The sequence below is a fragment of the Eschrichtius robustus genome, chromosome 17, assembly GCF_028021215.1.
Source record: "Eschrichtius robustus isolate mEscRob2 chromosome 17, mEscRob2.pri, whole genome shotgun sequence".
NCBI classification, from domain to species: Eukaryota; Metazoa; Chordata; class Mammalia; order Artiodactyla; family Eschrichtiidae; genus Eschrichtius; species Eschrichtius robustus.
Window position 1 is genome coordinate 12,565,410 of NC_090840.1, and position 14,785 is coordinate 12,580,194.

Genomic DNA, 14,785 nt, shown 5'->3' on the forward strand with positions numbered 1-14,785 from the left:
TTGCTGGTACCAAAATTCACGTTTCCTTTTCGGTAAAATCCTCCAGCCACGCTTGGCGCTACGCTACCCGAGTAGGCGATTTCACTTCATCACCACTTCACAAAAGACTTCCAAATTCACTGCGGCAGACACGGCAAAATAAAAATGTTAAATACATCCTGGCCGCGAGGGGACTGAAGCCTCCAGGCTCCATCAAAGGTTCGCAATAATAGGATTCATAAAAAAAAAAAAAAAAAGACAGATGGGATTAGAAAATGTTGCAGTGAAGACTCTGGAATGAGATGAGATCACAGCACCAGCCTGTCTTTTGTGGACCGGCACAATGATCCCCGAGCCAGACTGGATTAGGAAACCTCGCGACTAGGGGTTCAGAGAGAGGCCTCCGGTTCCCAGGCACTTTTGGGGAGAGAAGGCTGAAACGATGCATCAGATTTACAGCTGCAGTGATGAAAATATAGAAGTTTTCACCACCGTGATTCCTTCCAAGGGTGAGTAAAATTGCCCTTGACTGTTTCCTTAACGTGGCAGGTTAAGCAGGAGGGTAAAGACAGTCATATGCTGTCTTACTACGGTTTACCCCCAGGTTTCTGAGGTCGGATGGTCTCTCTGTTTTGACGGTGTTTGTGGTTGTTTCTGAAAAGGAGGCATATGGATGAACATCAATCATTGAGAAACAATCCATCAAAGGGGAAATGAGGGCAGCTAACTACTCCTCCTTTTACTTAATTCGATACTGGCAACCCAGTATGCCAAACGAAAGTGACAGCAAGCCATTGTTTTAGGAAACAGACATGAAAACAAAATTCCCAGGGCAGATAGATTCTTTCCTCTTCTCCAGTGAGCAAGTGGGTTCTGAAATGAGAAGCAGCTGGCTCAAAAGTATGATTTCTAACTGTGCCGTGAAATATGAGGAGGGATCCTGCTGGCAGTGGCCTGAAGTCCAATGAAGTGGTCCAAGAATGCCCTGACCCAGGCTGGCCTCTGCACAGACCCCAGGGCCGCGCTCCCAAACTTAACCTGGCACTGGCACCGCCAAAGAGTGTGACTTTGTAAAAGCCCTGCTGCTCTGAGGTGAATGGTGTCAAGGCCCGGGAAGGGCTCTGTGTCCCTGGATAGTTCCCTTGCCCCCTGCAGAGCTGGGCCCTGTCTCCTGCCACCCCTGTGCTCTCCCTGCAGCCTCTGTATTGCTGGGAGAGCCCGGGACCCCGGCTTAGCCCCTGGTCTCATTGTCAGACTGAATGAAGAGGGCCGGATGTCTGCTGGTGCTGTGACCCCCTGTTCAAACAACCCCTTCCTTCTTCCCATGTCAGCCATCGACATGGCCACTCCTGGGGGGAAGGGAGAGACTCAGCCTGGCCACAAAGAGAAAGCCAGCAGAACATAAATTAAGCTTTAGACATCTATTGCCAGACAGAGGGAGAGAAAAAAAAGCTGGGAGTCTGCCCACGTGCTGAAGTTGGGATACCCTCTGGAGACTCGGGAATGTACCTGAAAAGTCACAGCCGACCCTCTGACCCAACAGTTCCACTCCTGTAAATGCTCTTATACATGGATGCTTACAGGGCCACTGGGTCTCCAAGGGCAAAACTGAAAACAACTTAAATGTCCTTGAAGAGGGGAAGGGGTAAAATGTGGTGTCATCAGACTCTGGAATACTCCACAGTAGTCAACAGGGAAAAGAACTGGATCTATGTGTGTGGACACAGCTCTCAAGAGCATCATGTTGAGAGAAAAAAAAAGCAGGCTAAAAATTATTAGATTTGTACAGTACTATATATTGTTTATGGATACATATCTAGAGAAAAGCATAAAAAACATAGGCTGGAAAGACACAGATAAAGTTAGTGATATTAGTAGCCCTGGAGAGGGAGGAAAGTAGAACTGGGGAAGAGTAGAAAAGGGACCAAAACTTGTCCTCTCATTTGTTATTTCTTTTGTATGAGAAGAAAACAAATTGAAAGCAAATATGAAAATGTTAAAATGTCTATGTTCTATAATTTTTTTCCATTTAAAAAAATTTAAGGGAGAAAAACATCAAAGCTGAATGGCCCTATTAAATTTAAAACTTATTACACAATTCAGGAGCAATGTCATACTTCACCTGAAGAAAATCATTCAAAACAGGGCCTTTGAATCCATTTGCTTAGCAGAGTAGTCAAGAGACCCACCACCACTTGTACACTGTGTGACCTTGGGCAGGCACTTAACCTCTCTGGGCCTGAGTTTCCACTCTTATAAAAAAGGAAGAACTAGAACTTACCTAACTCCCAAGGTTATTATGGGGGGAAAAAATGAGATATAGACAAAATACATAAAGCATCTAGAACAGTACCTGGCATGGTAGTAAGCACCATTAAATACATCACTTACAAAGTGATTTCTATTTTTATTCCATATTTTGAGCAATGAATACGTTTAGTCAAAGATAAATATTCCATCCTGTATTTCTTTCTTGCCATTTTTATTCATGGCCACCTCCTGGTATTAAACCAGTCATCAGTATTCATGGACATGTCACTGCTCAGGAAGCTGTTCTCTAGAAAAGGAATATTCGCAGTTTTATATTAGACTGTAAGTGGAAGAAGTCCGCCTCTTCCTACGCCTTGTTTTGCCTCATCTCGCCTCCTCCAGAGCATCAAGCATAAGGCTCTCAGTGGGCGAAGACGTGGGCCAGGTCTTCCTAAGTCACTGCTTATGAGAGAGATTGGTAACTCTTCATTCCATCCCCACGTTCCCTGCCTGCAGAAATAGAGGTGGTTTGATTTTCTCTAACAAGGGTTATAGTCTTCCCTGGTATGCCCTTTCCCACACGCTCCTGTTTAGCCATGTGTATTCAACGTGCAATGAACAAAACATTTACCGAGCACAAGTTCAGCAACCTAGTGTTTAAGAGCGCAGGCCTTGTTCCACCACCAACTGTGTGACCCTAACCCTCAGTATCTACCTAAGAAATAGAGTTAATGAAGACACCCAACCCCAAAGAGTTGCTGTGAGGAGTGAATGAGAGAAGGAAATAAGTCGTCACCTAGTAAAGCTCAATGCGAGCCATTATCACATTTATCGTCATTGTATTATATCCCTGTTTCCAACATACACACATACATATATAATGGGTTCAACCTAAATCTATGTATTTTTTTTAGCTGAGCCATCTTAAAGCTCACAAAAATATGGCGACAGCAAGTGTTATGGTGTTTCTTAAGTATTTTAAGGCACAAGACATAGATCAAGTCTATAACTGAGGACAAGTGTGTATTTTTACTTCCGGAAGAGAGAAGGAGAGCCCTTTAAGGGAAAGATTTCATAGGCACAGTTCACAGTAAATATAAAAGATAAAATCTGTGGTTTTACCAAGAAGTTATACCAGAAGTTATTTCCTGAAGCTCACTAGTGGGTTTAATTCTAAGGTGAACAGCATTCAAAATAATTCTCTTGGGGATAAACAACAATGCGGCAGGGTTGGCAAGGGGAGTCGGGGAACAGCAGGGGGAAATGGAGAAAACTCCAGAAAGAGAACTCCTGACGGAGGCTACAGTCTCTAGAAGTTATCACCTATTCCTTCCACCTGCCCTCACCTTGCAGAGAAAGAGGAGAATTGTATCAATAATAACCACCAGTAATTCCTGGGAACTCACTCTTTGCCAGGCGCCGGGCCAAGGGCTTGATAAAGATTAGACCATTTAATTCTCACCACAGCCCTCTGAGGTAGGTGCGAGTTTTACCAGATGAGGAAAGTGAAGCTTAGCAAGGATGAGTCATTCGCCCAAGTCACACAGCTGGCAAGTGGTCAAGTTGGGATTTACACCCAAGTGAAAGGAGTCCGGAGCCCTGGCTCTTAACCAGCCTCTGCTCGCCTGGCTTTGTGGCAGCAGGCGCCCTGCAGAAAATGACACAGCTCTCACCGGAGCACTAATCTGAGATGTGACAAGAAGTCATTTCCATTCTAGGCAGGGCAGTGGCAGTGTGGGATTTCACTTCCAAGTAAACCAAGTAAATCACTTTAGCATCAATGTGCAAAAGAGATGTCCGGGTGCCTCCACTTTCAACCAAATGCACACCTTTTTCCCAACCAGGTAACTTTTTTATGGCTAACTGATTCTTCAAGTTTTTTTTTGTATTTACTGTGGTAAATAAAATTTACCATTTAACTATTTAAGTGTTCAGTTCTGTGGCATTAAGTACATTCATATGGTTGTGCAATCATCACCACTATCCATTTCCTGAATTTCTTCATCTTCCCAAACTGACACTCTGTACCCATTAAATAACAACTCCCCATTCCCTCCTTCTTTCAGCCCCTGGTAACCTCTGTTCTACTTTGTGTCTCTATGAATTTGACTAGTTGAGGTATCTCATATAAGCAGACTCATACAATATTTGTCCCTTTGTATCTGGTTTATTTCACTTAGCTTAACGTTTTCAAGGTTCATCCATGTTAGAGCATGTTTCAGAATTTCATTCTTTTTTAAGGCTGAATGATATTCCATTGTATGTCTATACCACATTCAGTTTGTCCATTAATTTGTTAAGGGACATTTGGGTTGTTTCCACCTTTCAGCTATTATGAATAGTGCTGCTATGAGCTTTGGTGCACTGGACCAAGTAACATCTAAAATTGCAATTGCCCACCTCCTAGAGTAATGGAAACAAAAACAAACAAATGGGACTTAATTAAACTTAAAAGCTTTTGCACAGCAAAGGAAACCATAAACAAGACAAAAAGACAACCCTCAGAATGGGAGAAAATATTTGCAAATGAAACAACAGACAAAGGATTAATCTCCAAAATATACAAACAGCTCATGGAGCTCAATATCAAAAAAAAAAAAAACCAAACCAGTTAAAAAATGGGCAGAAGACTTAAACAGACATTTCACCAAGGAAGACATATAGATGGCCAAGAGGCACATGAAAAGATGCTCAACATCACTAATTATTAGAGAAATGCAAATCAAAACTACAATGAGGTATCACCTCATGCCAGTCAAAATGGCCATTATCAAAAAATCTAGAAACAATAAATGCTGTAAAGGGTGCGGTGAAAAGGGAACCCTCCTGCACTGTTGGTGGGAATGTAAATTGATACAGCCACTATGGAAACCTCCAGTATGGAGGTTCCTTAAAAAACTGAAAATAGAACTACCATATGACCCAGCAATCCCACTACTGGCATATACCCTGAGAAAACCCTAATTCAAAAAGTGTCATGTACCACAATGTTCGTTGCAGCACTATTTACAATAGCCAGGACATGGAACCAACCTAAGTGTCCATCGACAGATGAATGGATAAAGAAGATGTGGCACATATATACAATGGAATATTACTCAGCATAAAAAGAAACGAAACTGAGTTATTTGTAGTGAGGTGGATGGACCTAGAGTCTGTCATATAGAGTAAAGTCAGTCAGAAAGAGAAAAACAAATACCATATGCTAACACATATATATGGAATCTTAAAAAAAAAAGGTACTGATGAACCTAGTTGCAGGGCAGGAATAAAGAGGTAGACATAGAAAATGGACTTGAGGACATGGGTGGGAGGGCGAAGCTGGGGCGAAGTGAGAGTAGCATCGACATATATACACTACCAAATGTAAAATAGTTGGCTGGGGCTTCCCTGGTGGCGCAGTGGTTGAGAATCTGCCTGCCAAGGCAGGGGACACGGGTTCGAGCCCTGGTCTGGGAGGATCCCACATGCCGCGGAGCAACTGGACCCGTGAGCCACAATTACTGAGCCTGCGCGTCTGGAGCCTGTGCTCCGCAACAAGAGAGGCCGCGATAGTGAGAGGCCCGCGCACCGTGATGAAGAGTGGCCCCCGCTTGCCACAACTAGAGAAAGCCCTCGCACAGAAATGAAGACCCAACACAGCCATAAATAAATAAATAAACAAATACTTTAAAAAAAAAATGTGTTAAATGTTTAAAAAAAAAAAAAAAGAGTTGGCTGGTGGGAAGCAGCAGCATAGCACAGGGAGATCAGCTGGGTGCTTTGCGATGACCTAGAGGGGTGGGATAGGGAGGATGGGAGGGAGGCTCAAGAGGGAGGGGATATGGGGACCTGCGTATGCATATGGATGATCTGCTTTGTTGTGCAACATCAACTAACACAACTAACACAGTATTGTGAAGCAATTATACTCCAATAAAGATTAAAAAAATAAAATAAAAATAAAATTGCAATTGCACCCGCCTCTTCTTCCCAACCCCCCTCCTCTGGGCCCTGTCCCACTCCAGGTGCAAACCCTCTCCATATTGCTACTGTAGCTACATCAGTCTCACAGGTGTTCTCTAAAACCATTCCTTTCTCTCTCTTTGCAGTGTCCAGTCCAGCCAGAAGAAGAGTCAAGAGCTCTCAACATCTCTTAACCAAGAATGTAAGAAAACTTCAGTTTTGATCCCTTTTGTTGACTTTCATTAAAAAAGCAGCGTCTAGCTTCTTCACTCCCCACCTCCCCCCTCCATCCACGCTCTCCACGGCCTGGAAAGTTTTCCGTAGCCCATGTTGCTGTTGCATTCTCCATCCTCCACTTAACCAAAACAACTGACAGATGTCCACCAGACAACAAACAGTCCTGAACTGGACCCCCTTCTGTCATTTTCCCCACAGAGAGTAATTTTCATTTTATATACACATTTTTTTCTTAAACAGAGTCCACAGTGTGGGTAGAGCTTCCCTGACTTGGGTGTTCTATTGTTGGCATTTGCAATGTTCCACTTTTTCACTATTATAAATAGCAGTACAATGAATTTATTTGTACAAAATACTATTTTTTTGGATTAATCCTGTGGTGCATAGGCCTCAAAGTAGAATTAACAAGTAAAGGATAAGAACAGTTTCATCCATCCATCCATCCATCCATCATTTGCATTCCTACTCCTGTGCTAGAGCGGAGAATAGAACAGTGATATTTAAAAGATGGTTTCTGCTTCTAGTTTCGTCACATACTACTGGGAATTCTGGACAGCTGCCAGGCTTCCAACAATGCTTTTCCATTTCCCTCCAGCCTCACCAGCACTGGCTTTCATTTCTTTGTATTATTTTTTGCTTCTTTAATAAGCACATGCATTACCTTAAAATTAGTTTACATGTCTTTAGAGCCTGTGAATTTCTCATTTTACTTACAGATTTCTTTATATATAAGCTGTCAATACATCTTTGCACTTTAAAAGTTTTATTTTAATTGCTAATTGTTCCCTCTTGGTTATACTGGAGTTTCTATCACAATTGTTTTTGTAGAACACTATTTTGATTTTCCAAGTATCTCAATTTTTAAAATCCTATTCTCCATTTAAAAAAGATTTTTTTAAGTGTCCTGGGAATGAGATTGGTCTTAGTCGTTGTTGTTTTATATACATTTATTACTTTTTAATTCCCAAAGCAGGATGGGCCCATTACAAAATTTCAAATACTAAAAAGATGTAAACTATGATATCAGAAAATCCTGAGAAGCTATAGAACATAGTGGTTAGGTATGCAGACTAGAGTCAAACTGCCTGGTTTCTTCCATTTCCCAGTTTTAAATCCCAGTTCTATCCATTTCTAGCTATATGACCTTGGGCACGTTGCCTAACCATTCCAGGACTTGACTTGCTTAGCATTAAAATGGGGAGAGTGAGAGCGCACATCCCAAGAACCATTGGAAGGAGCAAATGATTTAATACATGTAAACTGCTTAGTCCAGAGCCTGATAAATACTGAACATTCAATAAGCACTGGAGTTTTTTTAAATGAAAATTTCTCATGTAACAATGTATAATTATCACGCTTTATTGCTCAATAACATGCTGTTTTGCAACTTGCTTTTTTCACTAAACAAATTTTGAGCATCTTTACATGCCAATTAATACATACAGATCTTCCCCATTCTTTTTAGAGGCTGCATAGTATGCCACTGTATGAATGAATGTACTATAATTTTTTACCCAAACCAAATCTGATGTTTTCTAGATTATTTAACCAAATCATCAATAAATGGGGTTTCCCCATTTTTTCCACTAAAACAATGCCACAAGAAATATTCTTGAACATATTTTTTATGTTCTTATGCAAATGTTTTTGAAGATAAATTCATAGATATGAAAATGCTGGGTCATCAAATCAACACCTTAAACTTACACAATGTTATATGTCAATTTTAAAAAAGAAAGAAAATGCTCAAAGCATATGAGCATTGAAAAAATTTTATAGCTATTGCCAAATTCTTAGCAACTGTTTTAAACTACCTTTACCAGAACACCGGAGCCAACACTATATGGTATCAAATGTTGTTAACCTTTGACAATCTGATAGGTGAAAACATCTCATTGTTTTAATTTGCGTTTCTTTAGTAATTAATATCATTCTTCATCTTTTCATAGATTTTGATATTTTCTCCCTATGGGTTAAAAGACATGTCTTTTGCTCATTTTTCTGTCAGTGGTTTATCCTTTTTTTAAAATGACTTTGAGAATATTTATATACTAAGAAAGAAAGGTCTTTTAATGGGTTCTTTGTTGTAGTGCAAGAAATTCTTGTATTTCTCATGATCCCTAAAAACTTAAGCACACAGTCTAGAAGGAAAATGCTCCTGACTTTCAAGGAGCAGTGGGTGTCACCAAAAATGGAAAGGGGAGGGGTTGTTTGTAGGTAATTTAGAGTTTGAGCACAGACTTGAGTTTAACATTACAGTTGGTCCCTGACTTATGACAGTCTGACTTTCATGATTTTTGTCTTTATGATGATGCCAAAGCGAAATGCATTCAGGACCATACTTGGAATTTTGAATTTTGATCTCTCCCCAGGCTCGCGATATGGGGTACAACATACTCTCTTGTAATGCTGGGCAGCACAGCGAGCCGCAGCCTCCCACCAGCCACACGATCACGAGGGTAAACAAGGATACACTTAGAACCATCCTGGGCCCAGACAAGCATTCTGTTTCTCACTTTCAGTACAGTATTCAGTCAATTACATGAGATATTCAACACTTTATTATAAAATAGGCTTTGTGTGAGATGATTTTGCCCAACCATAGATTGATGTAAGTGTTCTGAGCACGTTTAAGGTAGGCTCAGCTAAGCTATGATGTTTGGTAGGTTAGCTGTATAAAATGCATTTTCAACTTATGATATTTTAGGGGTATTTATCAGGACGTAACCCCACTGTAAGTCAAGGAAGATCTGTACTCTGGATTTGAAGGAGCCACAAGTCATTCATGACTCAGGGAAGATCCTTTGGGAATTAGGAATATTTAGTTTTCAACCAAGTTCTTGCCTTGAATTTCTAACCTTAAACAGTGTTTCTGTCTGAATCACCGCTTATACCAATACCTACTGGCTTTATAAGGACAGAACTGTGATTACAAAAGCTTAAAAACAGAAACTAAATCATACTGTCTAGGATATAAATAGGGTGCTAGGGAAGAAATTTCTCAAGGGATTTAGAACCCAAATAAAGGAGACAACTCTCTATGGTGGAACTGAAGCTACAGGGGCATGAGATTCACGAAGCCCCCAAAACATGGGCCACCGCCTCCTGGAGCATCCATTGACTTCAGCCAGGCTCTGTAGAACCAAGCTCCCAGCTTTCCTGGGAATGGCTTATGACTGTCCCTCCCTAAAACACTTTTACTCCAAGGGGAAAAAAAATGACTCAAGTATACGAATACAAATAAAAATTGCTTTGGAAGTAAAAAAGAGAAAAAAACAGAAGCTAGGGTCTTGTCTTCAAATATGCATTCTTCCTCCAGGTAAGACAGCTTAATAATGCTCTCTGGCCTTTGAGCTCTCCTCTGAATTTTTAATTTCCCCTAACAGCATGACTCATCCTTTGCTCATAAAACTCAGACCCAGCTGTACAGAACAATCAAATTAGAAAAGACAGGAAAGGTCTTAATCCACCTAAGACGGGGGAACTGAGTCCCAAAGAAGAAAAAACTATCTCTGATCTTTTTTCATCCAACTGGCTCTTGGCTTCCCTTTGAGTTCCCAAGAAAATCGTTCATATTTTGCAGCTGCCCTAATGTACCAATATTTATGACTTTGTCCTGAAATTCTTATTTGTCTCTATTCTCACCCCTTGGGCTACCATATGGATGTCAGGTTCCTTCCTTTACAAGTATCTCTTTCCTCTCTGAATCATCCTTAGTGCGGCAGTTTCCTCTCTCTCTGGACCCCTCGTAAGTTACATTTTCTTCTTCTACAGCCACCCACTGTTCCTTCTCTAGATCGTTTCACTAGTCTTTTTCTCCCCATCCCCTCCGATTCTTAGGCAATTTTACTGACATCCTGATCATCCTGATGCCGCAGACATCATAAGAGTAGCTTAAAGGAATAAATTTACACCAAAGCGTGGGTTAGTTAGGCCTTCCAGTGCAATGGAGCCATTACCACCGAGATTCACAGCCCCTTCATAATAAGCAGCCATCGTCAGGAAAGATGGAGGAATGGAAGTGCAAATGTCACATTCTTCCCAGATTTCAACCTTGTGGAGGAGCGGTGATCTGATTTTTCTGTCTGGTGATCTGATGTTTCGAAATGCACTGAGCAATCAACCGCACTTGAAAATTCTTACCTGGATGTCAGCACTTGCATGGGTCTTACAAAGAGCACTTCCTTAGAAGTTATGAAACCATGATCCTTGTTCAGGCTCTGCCCCTTATAGCTCCGTGACCTTGAAGACACACGGCTTCCTTTGGCCTCAGTTTCCCTGTGTGTATAATTAGGGAGTTGGGCTAGAACTTTACTCTGGATGCCGTCAACCAAAACCACAATGATCCTCCATCACCTAGGTCTCACCTGTCTTTCTAACTCCCTACCAGCCCCCTAGGTCTCTGATCTAAACCCAGCAGGGAAGCATCAATTTATCACAGTGAATCTGATACACAAGGACATTCCCTACTTTCAGCAGGCAATTTGCTGAACTTGGAAAGGAAAATCCAACATTAAACACGTCTCCCCTTCACCCCTTCCCCATTCCCCAATCTCACCCTTGTACTCAGGGTGCTAAAGAGCCTGTGCTCAGACCAGTTTGTTCTAAGACCAGCTGCAGTATCCAGCCCGGACCGTATCCTACAGACCAGAAAATAAGCAGGCTGTCGGGAGGCTTTCAGGAGGCCACAGCCATGCATCCAGCCGTCCGTTCCCTGGCGTGGGCCTGATGCACTGCCCTGAGCCCTCTTAGAGCCTCCGCAATTGTGGGGCATGAGAAGCAAGCACGAGGCCAGCTAAGAAAGGGAAATCTTCTGAGCTGAGCCCTCTCCTCTTTCCTTTACTGCTTTGGCAACCTTCAGGGCCGAGAAGATACCCTGCTGAGGCACTGGGCCCTAAGTCAGGACCTGGGAAGTAACCAGCCTCACTCCCACCCCGGGAAACCGACATCCAACCCGGGGCAGAGCAGCTAATGCCTCTCCACTCTCTCCCTCCCCATTCCCTTCTCCCACCCACAATGCAGAGAAGGGATGGCTGAGGTTTCTTGTTCCTAAAAGGAAACATTTGCTTCCTTTTCAGGGGAGGAAATGCTGGGCCTCCCCCCTGGACTCCTCAGGCTTTCACATCCGGCCTTACTTCCTCCTTCTACAAAATGGGTCAGAAAACACACCAGTCCTCACTCCTCATTAGAGGGATGCTGAAAAAATGAAAACAAAATTCAAAATACCTGTGATGAGAGGTAGACAGCCAAAGGCTTGAATGTCATTAATGAGGCTCAGGTCTCTCCCGTTTGACCTGGAGGTCCACATTCCAGGGGGAACCCTGAGGCCAAATGGTACACATGTCCAAAATGCCATTAATCTAGGAAATTCCAGTATGCTGGGCGACACCATGGCAGAGTGCAGTGCTAAGAGGAGGGAAGGAAAGGGAAAAGCTGAGAGGACTGTCTGTGCAGGGTGGTGAGTCCAGACCACCCATTACTGCACCTCACAGCCCCCAGTGAGCTGGCGTAGGGCGGACGGGTGCTGCCCCCAGCCTGCACTGAAGGCTTGCTGGAAAACCAACAGAAACACCACCTTCTAATCATTTTGCAATTTACAAACGTATCAAATCAATACATTGTACTCCTTAAACGTATACAATCATATGTGTCAATTTATATCTCAGTAAAGCTGGAGGAAAAATATTTTTAAATTATTGGGGGAAAAAAATCCCACATGCTGCAGTGCCCAGAAGAGAAAGGGCACTAATCCTAAATGATCCTCAATTACCATCATCTTTCTCCAAAGGCAAAGAATGAATGAGTCTGGGTCCTAATACGGGCCTGAGAAGAGTTAATTTCCTAAGCCAGATAAGACCAAATTTGGGATATATTACTTTTTTAAGCAAAGGACTATTTGTGATAAACTGAAGCAAAGAGTGACAGCTCCCCTTCCTCTGTTGGGGACATGACCGCTTCCTGATGCTGTAGGTAAACAGGTGGCACGGGGAAAGAGAACCTGCTGTGTTCCTGAAATCTCTGCTAATGACCAGCAGTGACTCTGCCCCAGTACAGCAAGGGTGGTCAAGAGGATGACCCCTTTCCACATAGCCTCGAAGTACCAAAACTGGGGTTTGAACTCAGGTTCGCATGACCCCAAATGGAAATTTATCTTCATCATCACTGACAATCTGATAGGTGAAAAACCAACTTTGTTTTAATTTGCATTTAATTATTATTGTTCAGCACCTTTCATGTTAACCGGCCATTTGCATGTCTATTGTCAATTGTCAGCTGGTTTTTGGCCCCATTTTTCTATTTTTTTTCCTCTTTATTGATTTGTAAGCATTTTATGTACATAGCGATAATTCCCTATTATATGTAACAAATGTTATATTGAGCCATATTCTATTCTAGTGTTTGCTGTTTGTTTGTTTGTTTTTTAACATGCATCTTTGGTCTGTCTGGTATTCATTTTCGTATAAGAAGTGTGGACATGGATCCATTTCCCCCAGTGGCCTGACATTTACTTCAACAATATTTATTAAAGGTCCAATTTTTCTCCACTAAACTGAAATATAACCCTATTATAATACTTAAAGATTCAGTCTTATTTGCTTCAGCTTCCTCCACAATTGTTACATGTGGACAATGGAGGGGAATTCATCAAAGGCTAGACTGTAAAGGCTGAAATGGGTCCACCTCACTCACAGATAGACTCAGTGCCAGGATCTGGCACAGAGGTGCCCTCGCAGGATGTCTGTGGAAGGAAGGAACGAGTGAGCAAGAGAATGAGTAAATAAATACAAACCTCAGAGAAGCTGCAGTGTAATGCTGGAAGTTCTAACCTGCTTCAAAGGAGTGAAGACATTCAGAATGAACAACCCCAGTGTCATGGCTATGCATTCAAACATGCACGATATGAGTCCCAAATTGCTAAGATTCCCTTTGTCACCCCCGATATTAAGATAAAATATGGTACTATTTGTCTCAAATTTGTACATTTGAATTATTTCAATGATCTAAGTATTTTTATTATAATTTTAAAGGCCCATTTCAGTGGGCCCTGACAAAAGGGGTATTCCTCTTCATGTACTTTCCCAAAACCACTATTCAGCAGGGGATCATTATTGAAAACACCTTAGAGTGTAGCGCTCCGTTCTGGCTTGCCAGAATTTCCACTTACCGAGCCACAGGTCATGGAAACTCATCTCTCAGCTCCAGCTGACACAGGCACTCTGCAAAGTAGAGGAAACCTGAGCGTCTGGGAGCCGTGCCTGCTTCTTCTGGCCAGCAGGTTCTTCCTTTTTACAACCTGGGAATCAGCTGGGCCCCGAGTCCTCTGACTAGGTCTCCCCTCTGCTGGAGCATCCAGAAAGCTGTCCTCTACGTGAACAAGGGCGCCCACTGAGCTGCAAAGACAGTAGGAGCCCGCTTTCCTGTCCTCATTTCAAATAGCCTGTTCCATCGTCAAACTATGCCCAGCCCTGGGGCAGTTAACTGGCCCCAGTCTGGGGCCTGAGGGCCCAGGCTTCTGACTCTGTGAAGGGACGGCTGGTGAGGAGCCCCCAGAAACCTCATTTTCCTGCACCATGGTGCCGCCGGACACGCTGAAGTTAAACACAACAGTTCACCGTTTCAGGCCAGTCTCCCCAGGTTTCCTCGCTGCTCCCAGCAGTGGCTGGAGTCAGGAAGGCTCCGTGTCAGCACGAGGTCCGTCCGCAAGGCTGCAGTCCTGGCCTCGGCTGTGGAGGCTGAGATTCTAGGGGAGGAACAAGCTGACGGTCCTTCCTCCCCGCCGCAGGTGGTGATCGAGTCCGACCTCTACGCGTCCCGGCCCCTGGAGCTGCTGCAGCACCGCAGCGACCACCGCGACGGCGAGGGCCGCAGGTCGGGCCGCTTCCAGAACGCGCGGCCGCAGGGCGCCCACCCCGCCAAGATCCCCGCCAGGCCTGGTACGTGCGTCACGGCCCGGGTCCCCGGAACCTCCCTGGGGGGCACTGGCCCACTTAGAGCAGCTGCCACGGTGTCCGCGAACTGGCTTGCGTTGGCTCCAGCCACGTCGTGGTCCTCCCGGGCGTCCTCCATCGCGCCCGGTGGGCGGAGCACCTGCGCGTGGGGCCGCCGCCTTCCCCAGTGCATGCCGGTCCTGCTCTGAATGCACCTGCTCGGGGCCCCCGCCACTGCAGCACCACAAAGCACCTTCTACCTTAGAACACTCGCTGCTGGGTCTGCGTGGTGAGCAAAGATGCTCTCATCTACCACCTAGCTCCACAGGCAGTCCTGCGGGACTCAGGAGGAGGTAAACATCATTAGACGCTGGGGGGAGAGGAAACCAGTGTACACATGACTCATGAAGCGAAGGAAGCTTACGTTATTTTACAGGGTGTGTGTG

At 43.7% G+C, this 14,785-nt stretch overlaps 1 protein-coding gene across 1 annotated transcript in view; it reads left to right on the plus strand.

Annotated features, from left to right (window-relative positions):
• The window catches only part of VXN (vexin), a 25,571-nt gene continuing 10,786 nt past the window's right edge, over window positions 1–14,785 (plus strand). Inside the window, exons 1-3 of the mRNA XM_068525319.1 lie at window positions 1–488; window positions 6,321–6,376; window positions 14,195–14,345. Of these exons, the coding sequence (XP_068381420.1) occupies window positions 422–488; window positions 6,321–6,376; window positions 14,195–14,345 (274 nt within the window). The 5' untranslated portion in view covers window positions 1–421. The remainder of the gene's footprint in view (window positions 489–6,320; window positions 6,377–14,194; window positions 14,346–14,785) is intronic.